At 54.3% G+C, this 14,391-nt stretch overlaps 1 protein-coding gene and 1 long non-coding RNA gene across 3 annotated transcripts; one reads left to right on the top strand and one right to left on the bottom strand.

Moving 5' to 3' along the window:
- Positions 1–1,011: 1,011 nt before the first annotated feature.
- On the bottom strand, positions 1,012–2,209 carry LOC145717222 (uncharacterized). Its single transcript, XR_014140293.1, has 2 exons — positions 1,902–2,209; positions 1,012–1,156 (listed from the first exon to the last, which is right to left on the bottom strand). It is a non-coding gene; the product is annotated as an uncharacterized LOC145717222 (long non-coding RNA).
- Positions 2,210–7,607: 5,398 nt separating this feature from the next.
- GRN (granulin precursor) lies at positions 7,608–14,350 on the top strand. 2 transcript variants are annotated; one of them, XM_031020584.2, is made up of 14 exons: positions 7,682–7,747; positions 10,026–10,190; positions 10,298–10,442; positions 10,555–10,680; positions 10,791–10,875; positions 11,345–11,457; positions 11,553–11,688; positions 11,819–11,913; positions 12,139–12,262; positions 12,555–12,652; positions 12,743–12,988; positions 13,229–13,462; positions 13,567–13,797; positions 13,894–14,350. In XM_031020584.2, exons 3-14 carry the CDS (start codon positions 10,305–10,307, stop codon positions 14,029–14,031), a joined length of 1,764 nt encoding a protein of 587 aa, XP_030876444.1. In that variant the 5' UTR covers positions 7,682–7,747; positions 10,026–10,190; positions 10,298–10,304; the 3' UTR covers positions 14,032–14,350. The 2 variants fall into 2 exon arrangements, with proteins under 2 accessions (XP_030876443.1, XP_030876444.1); XM_031020583.2 differs by lacking the exon at positions 10,026–10,190 and having other exon boundaries at positions 7,608–7,747.
- The last annotated feature ends 41 nt before the right edge of the window (positions 14,351–14,391 follow it).

The raw sequence follows: 14,391 nt of genomic DNA, 5'->3' as shown, positions 1-14,391 counted from the left end.
CCAAGCTAAAGTTGGGGGGGTGCATTGGGAGGGCCCAAGGGGAAGAATCACCACAATGGAGGCAGCCTTGTTAGTGGTGCATGTACTTGGTCAGCTTCTGTGCGGAGGGCCCCGCAAGCATTACCTCACTCCGCGGGGGGAGCTGCCTCAAAGTCCGAAGTGCACGGGCCAGGATGCTGTGGCAGGGCTTACATGGGGTCACGCAGCTCAGCTGGGGTCGTGAAACTCAGCTCGTAAGAGGAAGAGGGACTGGAGGATAGTTTCCTCTTTGAGAACCAGGTTCCTCATTCCATAAGAAGAGGCTTGAGCAAGGTTAGGAGTTCTCAGCCCTCAGCCGTCTGAAGCTGCAAAAGCTCCCCAGGTCATTCCAACGGATAGCTGGGGCTGAGAACATGGGCTAGCGATCCCTGAAGGCCCCTCAGCCAGGGCCTCTGCAGAGCCAAGTAATCCACTTCCTCCACCTGCCTTCCCCTCCCCCATTCTTCCCTCTCATCCCCCCCTCCTCCCTCCATCCTGCATGCACCCCCACAGCTGGGTTTATGGGTACTACGCAGCCTCACTCTCCCCAGTGCCAGGGAGGTCGCCGGCTCACTGTAGACTCAGAATTTCCCAGCGGACAGGGAGCAGGGCAGTGCTCACTCACTGCTCAGATGAATACACTGAGCTCTGAGGCGAAGCGAGAATTCCCAAACGCACAGTGATTTAGAAATGCAAGGGAGGGATGACGCCTGGGTGGCTCAGTCGGTTAAGCCTCTGCCTTCGGCTCAGGTCATGATCTCAGGGTCAAGATCCTGATGGGTCAAGATCCCACTGGGCTCCTTCCTCAGCAGGGAGCCTGCTTCTCCCTCTGCCTGCCCCTCCCCCCGCTTGTGCGCGCGGGCGCGCGCTCTCTCTCTCTCTGACAAAATCTTTAAAAAAAAAAAAAAGAAATGCAAGGGAAACTCAGAAGAAACTTAAAGGATTTGAAAGTGGATGTCTGGGGTAGGAAAACAGAGAGGACAAGAGTGCTGCTTTGTGTTATAATTTGAATAGCATTTATTTACATGTCACTTTTTGTTAAAAATAATAATTGATTTGGGGCTCCTGGCTGGCTCAGTCCCATGAAGCATGGGACTCTTGATCGTGAGTTCGAGCCCCACATTGGGCATAGAGATTACTTAAAAGAAAAAAAAAATCAGTAATTGATTAAAACACAACAACAACAAGGAAAGTGGCCTGCCCACCGGCACCAGGCAAGTTCACAGCCTATGCTGGGACAGGAACTGAGGTCTCCTGATTTCATCCAATACCTCTGTTGCCAAATATCCTCCCACAGCCTCTGGCCAGGTCACTGGCCCCATTCCAAATCCCCTCCCCCACACCACCCAGACAGCTTGGAGGACCCAGCAGAGCCCAGCAGGCTCACCAGTCAGGTGCCCCATGATGAAGGTAGGCGCCAACAATTGCTCACCCCAAGGTGACTCAGGCAGGAAGGGGAAGGAGTAGGTCTGAGCAAGGAGAGGCTGTTTCTGTGGCCTCACTCCAACCTTAGTCTTTAGGGCTGCCAGATTTAGCAAATAAAAATGCAAGATGCTCAGTTAAATGTGAATTTCAGATACACAATGAATGCTTTTTAAGTGTAAGTATGTCTCAAATATTGCATGAGACATACTGACACTAAAAAAATTCATTTTCAGTCTGAAATTCAAATTTAACTGGACATCCTATGTTTTATCTGGCAACTCAGGATCTTGGGGGGAAAGGCCCCAGCCCTGGGGCCCCTGCGACTCTTCCACTGGGGGCAGAACAGTAACTCTGGATGAAGAAACCCCTGAGGGGCAATTGGAAGAATGCGGAGAGGTTGACAGAAATGGAGGAAGGACAGAGAAGGAAGCTGCCCAATCCTTCACCCAGACCACCACCTCTGAAAGCAGCCCTGGGGCTGGCCTGGAGGAACTTCTTGGCCAGGGAGACACACCCAGGGGCCTCTCCATGCCAGGCTTCTCAGTGAAACCTCCTGTTACTTTTGGTGCCTCTGAGGTCATGCAGCTGCAGCTGGGGCTGTAGTAGGAATAGAAACAGACCATATTGGGGCACCTGGGTGGCTCAGTCAGTTAAGTGTCTGCCTTCTGTTCAGGTTGTGATCCCGGGGTCCTGGGATCAAGTCGGGCTCCCTGCTCAGGGAAGGGCCTGCTTCTCCCTCTCCCTCTGCCCCTCCTCCCCCGCTTGTTCTCTGTCTCTCTCTCTCAAATAAATAAATAAATAAAATCTTTTAAAAAAAGAAACAGACCATATTTATGAAAGAACATATTTATAACTTCTTAAGCAAGAGGAGGGGGGAAAGGCAGAAATCATAAAGGAAAAGATTGATCACTAGATTTCAGATGGCATAACAACAACACAACTTCCGACCACAAAAGAAACCATAAACAATGATAAAAGACAAATGACCCATTGGGAGGAAATATTTGCAATATATATAATATCCAGAATATACAAAGATTTCCCACAGTTCAACAAGAAAAAGACAAACACTGAAGAAAAATAACCAAGAATAATGTAATGGTTAGTTTTATGTGTCAACTTGGTGGGTGTTTTTGGATGAGATTAACATTTGAATTGATAAATTTTGGCTAAAGCAAGTTGTCCTCCATAATATGGGTGGGCCTCATCCAGTCCATTGAAGGCCTGAAAAGAACACCAAAAAAATGGCTTTTCTTTTTTTTTTAATTTTATTTATTCATTTTTCAGAGAGAGAGAGAGAGTGCACAAGCAGGGGGAGTGGCAGGCAGAGGGAGAAGCAGGCTCCCTGCTGAGCAAGGAGCCCGATGCAGGACTCGATCCCAGGACCCTGGGATCATGACCTGAGCCGAAGGCAGCTGCCCAACCGACTGAGCCACCCAGGCATCGCTAAAACTGGCCTTTCCAAACAAGGAGAAATTCTCCAGTGACTGCCTTTGGACTTCATCGGCACCTTCGGCTCTTTTGGGTCTCCAGCCTACTGGCCCACACTTCAGATTTTGTACTTGTTAGCTTCCATAACCACCTGAGCCAATTCCTTTCAATAAATGTCTTTCTACATACACATTGGTTGGTTCTGTTTCTCTGGAGAACCCTAACAAAAATAAGAACAGGCAATTCACAGAAGAAATACATAAGCAGAATAAGCATATGAAAAAATGCTCAGCTTCCTTAGAGATCAAGGAAATACAGATAAAACAACCATGGATTATCTTTTGTCATTAGATTGGCAAAATAGTTTTTATTTATTTATTTATTTATTAGTTTATAAGTTTATAAGTTTATTTAATTAAGTAATCTCTACACCCAACATGGGGCTCAAACTCATACCCTGAGATCAAGAGCTGCACACTCTTCTGACTGAGCCAGCCAGGTGCCCCTGGCAAAACATCTTTTAAACTGGAATATTCGGGGTGCCTGGGTGGCTCAGTTGGTTAAGCATCCTGCTCTTGATTTTGTCTCAAGATCTCAGGGTTGTGTGATCAAACCCCACAATAGGCTCCACATTCAGTGAGGAGTCTGCTTGAGATTCTCTCTCCCTCTCCCTCTGCCTCTCCCCCCACTCTTGCACTCTTGCTCTCTCTCTTTTTTTAAAGATTTTATTCTTTTTTTTTTTTTTTAAGAGAGCACAAGCAGGTGGAAGGGCAGAGGGAGAGGGAGAAGCAGACTCCCTGCTGAGCAGGGATCCCAATGTGGGGCTTAATCCCAGGACTCCAGGATCATGGCCTGAGCTGAAGGCAGACACTTAACTGACTAAGCCACCCAGGTGCCCCTCTTGCTCCTCTCTTAAATAAATAAAAACCTTTTTAAAAAATAAACTGGCATATTCAATGTTGATGAGTGTATGGGAAATAAGTTCCCCCAAATACTGTGACTGGGAGTGTAAATTGGAAAAATTTTAAAGCAATTTAGCATTAACATTTCAAATGTGCATACCCTTTACCCAGAAATACTACTTTTAGGGATTTAACTCCCACATGTGCACTCAGAACCATGTTCACACATATTTATTGCATAATTATTTGTAACTGCAAAAAAATGGAAACACAAAAGTCCATTAAACGAGACTGGTTAAGTAAACTATGTAACATCTACAGTGTAGAATACTTGGCAACTGTCAAACTGATAAATGTAAAAACATCCCATGTTCATGGATAGGAAGACTTAATATTGTTATGCTGGCAATACTCCCCAAATTGACCTGTGGATTCAGTGAATTCCCTACCAAAATCTCAGCTGTCACCTTTTAGAATCAGAAAATGATCCTAAAATTCATATAGAACTTTGAGGTACCCAAATAGCGAAAACAATTTTGAAAAAGAAATTGGAGTTCTTCTTCCAGTTTCAAAACTTGCTACAAAACTATAATAATCAAGACAATGCAGTACTGGTGTAAGGACAGATATAGAGATCAATGGACTAGAATTGAGTCCAGAAATAAACCCTCACATTTACAGTCAATTGATTTCATCAAAATTAAAAATCACAAGGCCTGGCCAAAGGGGGCTGGGAAGGCTCAGGGAATGGGGCAAATGGGGATGGACCCTTTTATGCCATATTTCTTTCTGACTCTGAAGTTTGCTTCTTTTTAGTCCTCTCTATTAAAAAAAAATGATGCACCCTCCTTGATAGCAAAAAGCAGAGGGAGAGAGATTCCTAAATCGAAGGGTTTAAGGACACTGGAGTGTTTCTTGAGGAATGTGAGAGATGTTCTGCAGCCCTCAGGGGAACTGTACCCTCTCCATCGAAGTGGAATGTCACTGCATCCATTTGACAAGTGAATACATTTTGTTTAATAAATATATTTCACATTTCTTTGCCATAGTAATCAGAGTAACTGCATGCTTCATATTTTTCTAAAGCTTGGGCTCACACCTTGACTATTAATTACCTTGTCCCTTGAGAGTGAAGCCTACAAGGCCCATTGACTCATCCAGGACTTTTTGCCCCTACCCTATGTCCCCAGGATGTTGAGCTTTTAAGTCCTTCAGTCTGCCTTTTGCATTTTTTCCCGTTAAGTGCTGTTAATCCTTGGTAAACTCAAAGTGACTGCTTCTAGAAACGTCAATGCACACATCCCCTGATCTTTCTATAATCTACTGTTGCTTAGAAATCAGGTAACATTAAGTAAAAATATCTGAAATACGTGGGGCACCTGTCTGGCTCAGTCGGTAGAGCATGCAACTCTTGATCTCAGGGTTGTGAGTTCAAGCGCCACTTTGGGTGTAGAGTTACATATATGTGTTTGTGTGTGTATATATATATATATATATATATATATATATATATGAAATAAGAGAAAAGAAACTGTGTGAAGGAAACGTTGAGCTCTTTCATAGAGACTGTTTATAATTCTTTAAAGAGCGTTCTCAACCTCAGCACTACGCATATTTTGGGCAGAATAATCTTTGTTGTGGGGCTGTCCTCTGCATTGTGGGATGTTTAGCAGCATCCCTGACCTCTGCCTACTAGATGCCAGTAGGACCTCGCCCTAGTTGTGACCCAGGATATCTCCGCACACTGCCGAATGTCCCTGGTGGGTAAATCACTCCTTTAAGGATACTTTTCATGATACTTGTTTCAGTCACTCTAGTTTTCTTTTTTCCTGAGTTTATTTTTTTTAATGGTTCTGTGTAGTTGTGATTAATAGGTTCATTTACTGATTAGCCTAACATTTCATGAAAAGTGTGTGCATGTGGTGCTTTGGTAATGGAAGCATAGGCTGGACCCCACCCCCTTGCCTCAGGATACACAGGACAGAAACCGTGCACAAATGTCCCCAGCGGGCAGAGTTGTCCTGATTCTCAGCAGGAGCCTCACTCACTCTCCAGAGACCCTCTCTAGCCCCAGGCTGAGCACCACTGCCAAAGGATTCCTCAACTCTGCCACTCCCCCACGCAGACTGCCGCCACCCCTGAAGTGGGCTGTTTGTCCCTTCCCCAGCCTCCCCCTCCGCTCAAGCTCTTTGTTTAGCCCACAGTACTCTCCATCCACTCAGTATAACCAAACACTGCCCGTCCTTCCAGGCCTGGCACCAGGCTTTCTCTGGGCCTCTCCTCTCTCCTGGTGCATCTATGAACCATTTTGGCTGGAGCCAGGCCCTTTGGCACCGATCAGCCTGGCTCTTGTTGCTGGCCAATCTGTTCTGTGTGGTATGTTTCTCTCCTCACCGGTCACGTCCATTCCTGGAAGGCAGGGCTGACTCAAAGGAGGAAGCCACTTCCACTATGCACCCACCCCCAGCCCAGCCTTGTGTCAGGCACCCAAGAGCTCCTCAAGCCCACTACGTTGAACTTGGCATTTAATTCCTGCCCAAGGCTGCTCTTCCCATCTGGTTTCCTAATGCTCTTCCCAACACTCCCCTGTCCAGGCACTTCTCCAACCCCTCTCCAACTGCCAGTTACTATCCTCCCAGATTCGGCTCAAAAATGTGCCCTTAAGGGGCGCCTGGGTGGCTCAGTCGGTTGAGCATCTATCCGCTCAGGTCATGATCTCAGTCCTGGGATCGAGCCCCGAGTGAGGCTCCCTGCTCAGAGGGGAGTCTGCTTCTCCCTCTGCCTCTCCCCTCCCGCCGCTCATGCTCTTTCTCAAATAAATAAAATCTTTTTTTTTTTTTTAAGATTTTATTTATTTATTTGACAGAGAGAGACACAGCAAGAGAGGGAACACAAGCAGGGGGAGTGGGAGAGGGAGAAGCAGGCTTCCTGCGGAGCAGAGAGCCCGATGCGGGGCTCGATCCCAGGACCCTGGGATTGTGACCTGAGCCGAAGGCAGACGCCCAACGACTGAGCCACCCAGGCGCCCCTCTCAAATAAATAAAATCTTAAAGAAAAAAGGTGCCCTTGAGGTGGAATTAAATCTTTTCCTCTCTGCCCAGAGTCAACCTATCACCTCTGACCTACACACATCCATAACACCTGGCACACGACCTTGCACCTTAAATTAGATTTAATGTGAGCCTGGCGCCTGGGTGGCTCAGATGGTTAAGCGTCTGCCTTCGGCTCAGGTCATGATCCCAGGGTCCTGGGATCGAGTCCCGCATCGGGCTCCCTGCTAGGCGGGGAGCCTGCTTCTCCTTCGGCCTCTGCCTCTCTCTCTCTCTGACTTTCATGAATAAATAAATAAAACATTAAAAAAAAAAAGATTTAATGTGAGCCTGTCTCATCTCTCCACCCACTCACGCCCCGCTGTGAGCACCCTGAGGAAAGGGCCCGAGAGCTGTCTATCCTTGCCCTCACAACCCTCCTTCAACCCCTATGGGGCCTAGCCGCCCACCATTTATTCTCAGTTTGTTGAACAGAGTAGAAACAGGATGCACAAATGTCCCTAATCCAGAAGCAGACATCCCGTGAACGCCCTGGAACGCACCCTGTAAGGGTCAGCTCCCCAGTCGGTCAACGTCCTCTTACAGGCGCTGCCCCATCTCGGACAAACCCTACCAGGCGCCCGAAGCCCGGCTGAGCCGGCTCAGGACGTCACATGATTCTCCAATCACATGATCCCGTAAAAGCGAGGGGGGAGGGTGGGAAGAGAGACGAAGGGAGGGCAGGAAAGAGAATTGAGTAAGAAAAAAAAAGCACAGTTTTCCAGGCTGGCCCCGCCTCTACGTCGATCAATAGCCAGTAGGAGCGCGACAGCCCGGACACCTGGCCAATGGAAACGGAGGTGGGCGGGCCATCGCGCCGCCTGGCCCTAGTCCGCGAGCTTCCCGGCGGAGGCTACCCAGCGAGCGCGGAGCCGGTCGCAGGTAAGGAGGGTGGCCGCGCAGACCTCTTGCTTCCTCCAGGGGTCCGGCCGGGCGGACGCGAGGGCTTGAGGTTCCGCCGGAGTTTCAGCCGGGAGGCAAGAGAAGATTGGCTTAGAGAAGCTCCTTTGGGGGTTTCAGTGCACTGGAGGCAGTTTTACGGGGGGGGTGGGAGTCAGCAGTGATTGCAGTGACCCCCATCAGAAGGAGGCTGTCTCCCTCTCCAGCGTCCCTGGAAGCTGCAACCCCTTCCCCCAAAGCAGGGGCCACTCCATTCTCCAGCCGGCTTCCGATCAGCCCAGGTGCTGCTGCTGCTGCTGCTGGTGGGTGGTCCCCGGGGTGCCTGGGAGCGAGAGAGGCGCCCGCCCTGGTCGCGGAGCTCAGACGGCTGCGAGTGGGCTGGAGACCCTGCCCACCTCCAAGGCAGCGGGAACTAGGGAGTAATGACCGAACCCCCGGGTTGTGTCTGGCTCTCCCTTACTTCCTCTCGTGGGGGGTGGGACCAGCCAACTTCCGCCTCTCCCCGCCACTTTTCCTGCTCACTCGCAGCTGAGTTCGCTCACCTTTTGGGAATCTCTCTCCTGACGCTCGGAGTTGGGGGCTGCCACCTAGTGGAGGATGGCAGAGCTGGGGGCTTGAAGAGGCTCCTGTCCCTCTCTACTGTGGCAGTGTGGGGTGGGGGTGAGAGAGGCTGCCACTCAGAACCCTGCTGAGAGGAATTAGGCACCTTCTCCCCCCCATCCTTGGTCCCGAGTGTGTGCGCCAACGTACATTGGTATTCACTAGGAGCACACGCTATACTCCCTAACCTTAGGATACCAAGGATGGAAAGTATGCATAAATAAGTCACTAGGGTGCCCCGTGGGCCCAGATTTGTGCAGACAGGCACCCCTTCTGGCCTAAGCCCAGACAGCGGGACAGCCTATGGAGGGTTGAGGTTTGACTCCCAAGAAACAGGTGGGACCAGCCTTGCCTGGGAGCTGTGCGTGTAGAGGGGAGGGTGAAAGGGGCCAAGGTCCAGGACCAGCTAGGCAGTGGCCTCCTGGAAATGGTCTTTGAGCTGGGACACTGAGGAGAGCCAGGTGAGGGAGAGAAGGATGTGAGCGACTGGGTGGGTGTAAGTCCTCGCCACACCTAGTGTCAGTGTCCACACAGAGACTCCTGGGGGAACTGAGGTCCAGAGACAGCAACTTTTGAGGCTCTCACCATCAGTGGTAGCGATTCGAGGACTAGCACCCAGGTGCAGTATCCTGGCAGCCCCTGAGCTGGGAAAGTGCAACAACTATCTCCCTCCTCTGCTTGGACCCCAGGCCTCCCCTCTCCCAGAGTTTGGGGTCCATTCCCGGGCACTGTCCATAGTTCCACTTTGTGACATGAGCCCAGGTCCAGTATGCTTTGGAGCCATCAAAGCCCCGTCATCTCCGTGACTGGATATATGACACGGGCATGTTACTTAACTTCTCTCAGCCTCAGTTTCCTGCTTTGAAAAGTAAAAGTATTACAACTACTTTGGATGATGGTTGCAAATAAAAAAGAAAATAGTATTGTAACTGGGCCAGGAGAGCCTCGACAAACATTACTGGTTTTGCCCCTCTAGGCAGGGTATCATCTCCTGGGCCCAACCCATTGAACTAGTGGGGCTATCTGAGCTTGGGGAAGAGTCATTTAGGAAATGAGGGGCTACTCCCTACAGAACTTCATAATCGGCTCCTTCTGCTGGTGCAGCTGGGCGGGCACATGTGGTCCTCATCACGGCTTCTGGGTAGGAGGAGAAGCAGGGGTTGGGGTTGGGGGTGGTATGTTTGGGGAGTCTGAAAGGGTCTGGTGGTGTTGGGGGGCCCTGAGAACACAGATGTCTCAAAGGCTGGCCCAGCCTGTGCACCCCTTCCCTGGGTGGTTTGGGGACAGTTGGGGGGGGCAGGTGTGGCTGGCCTCTGGGGAAGGCAGCCCAGATTCCACTGGCTACCACACTTCCCTTTTCACAACTTTCTCAACCCCATGATTTCCCATGTCATCATGTGACACCCCTCCCCCCCCCAACAGGCCTTGGCAGGTGTGAACACAGCATCAGCTGGCAGGCATCTGCAGGGGGCTGGCTGGGGAAGTACAACCCTGTTTATTCCTCAAGGGGGGATTCCCTCTCTGCTCCCCAGCCCAGTCCTCCCATGGCTCCTGAGGCCTCGCCCACTCCCTGGAGGTGACCCATGGCCCTACAGACCAGACCCACAAAACCCACAAATTTTCCTTTCACACACCTACATCTTTACACACTCACCCACAGAGACTGAGACATTTGGCCACATTTTGGGGACACAAACTGACACCCGTCCTTGTGTCAGTATTCATGCTCATCACTGTCCACGCGCTGGTGCATGAGTGAACACACATAGAGGAAGCTGAATCTTGGGCCCCACATCTTGCTTCCCGCCTGGACAAGGAGTTGTTGGTGAGGCTCCAGAGGTACCCGGCCCGGGCCTGGGGGAGTGACTCGCCCCAGAATCAAGGGTTGCGTGGGCTTAAGCTAGTCTCCAAATGCCTCTTGGTATTTTGCAGGCAGACCATGTGGACCCTGGTGAGCTGGGTGGCCTTGGTGGCAGGGCTGGTGGCTGGAACACAGTGCCCAGATGGTCAGTTCTGCCCGGTGGCCTGCTGCCTGGACCCAGGAGGAGCCAGCTACAGCTGCTGCAGTCCCGTTCCGGTGAGTGTCCTGCAGCCCAGGCAGGACTTGGCAGCCCGGGATGTCCCGAAGGGGCATCTCAGCATGGCCAGAAGAGGGGACCTTCATTCTGTCGTCTCCTCTTGCTTTCCAGGGCCAGTGGCCCACAGTGCTGAGCAGGCAGCTGGGCAGCCCCTGCCAGGTAGATGCCCACTGCTCTCCTGGCTACTCCTGCCTCGTCACCATCTCAGGGACCTCCAGCTGCTGCCCGTTCCCAGAGGTGAGGGTGCTGTTAGCTCGGTGGAGGGGCTCAGGTCTGCATTTCGATGTTCCCCCTGCTCACCCCAGGTAAAAGGGCTGAGCCAATGCAGGTGTCTCTGTGTCCCACAGGCCGTGTCGTGCGCTGATGGCCGCCACTGCTGCCCGCGGGGCTATCACTGCAGGGCTGACGGGCGGTCCTGCTTCCAAAGATCAGGTGCGGCAGGAGCGGAGGTGCACGGCAGGCAGGTGGACAGCATGTGGAGGCTGGACGGCCCAGGAGCCCAGCCAGCTGGGTGACCTGATTCCTGCCCTTGTGCCCTCATTCTTGTGGCATCTGTACTAAGCAACCCCTTTGCTCCAGACAGAGGGACAGCACGAGGCTGGGAAGGGGCAGGAGAGAATGCCGGACTCCAGGCCCTGGGCCAGGCATTGGGAGGGTGGAGAGAGGCCAGGCCGGGGTGTTTTAAGGCCACCGTAGTCAGTGGACGTCCCTGCCTTGTGCCATATCACTGAGGCAAGGACTGGCTGGTGGGGAGAGTGGGTTAGGAGTGTCTGGGAGAACGCCGAGCCCTAGTGCCGGACCCCCAGTCCCCCTGGGAGCTGGGCCTGCAGCTCCTTGAGTGATGGGAGCGATGGCCTTCACTAACCCGGGTTGGCCGAATCCTGGGTTCTCCTGTCCGCAGATACCAACCCCTTGGGTGCCATCCAGTGCCCTGACAGCCAGTTCGAATGCCCCAACTCCTCCACGTGCTGCACTATGCGAGATGGCTCCTGGGGGTGCTGCCCCATGCCCCAGGTACGGGTTCGGGAAGCTGGGGGTGCGGGGAGCAGCCAGGGCAGAGCAAGGGGTGGGAGGGGGCAAAGACAGAGGTCGGGAGCATCTCTCGTCAGGCTTCTTGCTGCGAAGACAAGGTGCACTGCTGCCCCCATGGGACCTCCTGCGACCTGGCTCATGCCCGCTGCCTCACGGCCACGGGCACCCACCCCCTGGCGAAGAAGGTCCCTGCACAGAGGAGTAACAGGGCAGGTAAGGCGGTGGGAGAGCATCGGGGTGTGGTTTGGAAGGGAGGCGAGGCCTCGTCTGGCTCCCAGCTCCCCAGCTCGGGGAAGAGTTCCTCAGGGCTGTAGCTGCCCCGCCCGCCTCTCTCCCCTTCCAGTGGTCCTGTGCCCCGATGGGCGGTCCCAGTGCCCTGATGGTTCTACCTGCTGCGAGCTGCCTAGTGGGAAGTATGGCTGCTGCCCAATGCCTAATGTGAGTGAGGGGCTGTGTGCTCACAGCTGGGGCGCACACCTACTTCCCAGGGACTCCAGGGGTTGGGGCTGGCCGGCAGGTGGGGGGGGCGGGGGGCCAGCCTGGCTGCTCGGGACTCATGCCGCCCCCTAGTGGGGGATTGAGGCAGTGTCAGCTGTCACCTGGCCGCTCCCTGAGCTCCCCTGAGACCCAAAGTCCCAGAGACCATCCCCCACCCCCACGCAGGCCATCTGCTGCTCGGACCACCTGCACTGTTGCCCCCAGGACACTGTGTGCGACCTAGTCCAGAGTAAGTGCCTCTCCCAGGAGAACACTACGGACCTCCTCACCAAGCTGCCAGCACACACAGGTACCAGAGGCAGGATACAGACCCCATTCCACCGGCTCCGTGTGCGGGAACTCTCCACGAATTGTTCCAGGAACAGATGCGGGGGTGGGGGACTAAGGGCCGCATGGAGGGGACAGGGCGGATACGGCCCCCTCTCCTCCACAGTAGTCATTGCCTTCGCATCACTGCTGGGGTGGCCTAAGGATACTGTCCATCCTCAGCATCTGGCTCTAGCTGTGGAGCCGGCCAAGGGTTGGGCTCCCCAGGGCGCCCCACGGCCACTGCTGACCCGTCCTCCGTGCCTTTCTCACAGTGCAGGAGGTGAAATGTGACATGGAGGTGAGCTGCCCAGACGGCTACACCTGCTGCCGCCTACAGTCGGGGGCCTGGGGCTGCTGCCCTTTTGCCCAGGTACCCAGGAGCGGTGGGTGGGCCGGGCTGAGCAGAAGGCAGCAGCCAGCGAGGCCCCTGGGCCCACTGTCCCCTGTCCATCCACCCTAGGCTGTGTGCTGTGAGGACCACGTACACTGCTGCCCAGCTGGGTTTAAATGTGACACAGAGAAGGGCACCTGTGAACAGAAGGCCCACCACGTGCCCTGGATGGTGCGGGCTGTAGCCCGCCTTCGCCTGCTGAACCCCCAGGCCATGGAGAACGATGTCCCCTGTGATAACATCACTAGCTGTCCCTCCTACAATACCTGCTGTCAACTCGCATCCGGGGAGTGGGGCTGCTGTCCTGCCCCAGAGGTGCGTAGGTGGGGGGAGAGCACTGGGGGGGGGTCGCGACAGTGTCTTGGCCTGGGCAGGTGGTCAGACTCCTGTTGCTTTGCTCTTCTGTCCTCTGGCCCGCAGGGGGCCCACCAGCTCGGTCAGGTTCATTCCCAGCTGGAGGAGCTGTGAGCGGGAGAGAGAGTCGGGATAGGCAGGGGCTCAGCTTTTCTGTCCCACATCGCAGCTTCCCAGACCATCCTGTGCTGCCCCCCGCAGGCTGTCTGCTGCTCAGACCACGAGCACTGCTGTCCCCATGGCTACACGTGCTTGGCCGAAGGACATTGTCAGAGGGGGGGCGAGACGGTGACTGGACTGGAGAAGACACCTGCCCGCCGGGCTTCCCCGTCTCGCCGCAGAGACATAGGCTGTGACCAGCACACCAGCTGCCCCGTGGGGCAGACCTGCTGCCCCAGCCTGAGTGGGGGCTGGGCCTGCTGCCAGTTGCCTCACGTGAGTGCCCGCCTGCCTTCCTGGACCGGAGAGCCGAGTTCCCCTCCCACCCCCCCACCCCCGGGGGAGGAGGAGAGAGGTGAACACCACCCTGTCCCTCCCAGGCTGTGTGCTGTGAGGACCGCCAGCACTGCTGTCCGGCTGGGTACACGTGCAACGTGAAGGCTCGAACCTGCGAGAAGGAGGCCGACTCGGCTCACCTGGCCGCCCGCCTGGCCCGTGGCCCTCGCGTGGGTGTGGGGAACGTGGAGTGTGGGGCAGGGCACTTTTGCCACGATAACCAGACCTGCTGCCGCGATAGCCGAGGGGGCTGGGCCTGCTGTCCCTACCCCCAGGTGAGTGCCCCCGCCCCGGGGCTGGGGGGTATCCATGGGAGCCAGGCCTTGCCATGGCCCAACTCTGACTCCCCGCCCGCCCCCCCGGCCATCCAGGGCATCTGTTGTGCCGATCAGCGTCACTGCTGCCCCGCTGGCTTCCGATGCGGGTTCAAGAGCACCAAGTGTCTGCGGAAGGAGAGCCTGCGCTGGGACATGCCACTGAGGGACCCAGCCCCGAGACAGCTGCTGTGAGGCGAGACTAAGGACTGAAGACAGTCTGCAGCCCTCGGGACCCTGCTCAGAGGGTCCCTACTGCTCAGGCCTCCCCAGCACCTCTCCTCCACCAAATTCTCCTGGAGTCCCCCATTCTGATCCCCCCCCCCATCATGGGAGGTGGGGCCTCAATCTAAGGCCTTCCCTGTCTCAAGGAGGGCCGTGGTGAAAGCCACGTTACGAGCTGCCATCCCCTCCCCCAATTTCCGTGGACCCTATGGCCAGGTGCTCTTCCCTATCCACAGGCGTGCGTGTGTGTGTGTGTGTGTATGTGCTGCAGTAAAGTTTGTACACTTTCTTAACAGTGTCTGATTTGGCCACCCTGCCGGCCCCCGCCCC

This window comes from Leptonychotes weddellii, chromosome 15, assembly GCF_054177405.1.
Source record: "Leptonychotes weddellii isolate Sample4059 chromosome 15, ASM5417740v2, whole genome shotgun sequence".
In the NCBI taxonomy this organism is placed as follows: domain Eukaryota; kingdom Metazoa; phylum Chordata; class Mammalia; order Carnivora; family Phocidae; genus Leptonychotes; species Leptonychotes weddellii.
Note: the sequence above shows the minus strand (reverse complement) of the source record. Positions and strands in the feature narration are given on the sequence as shown.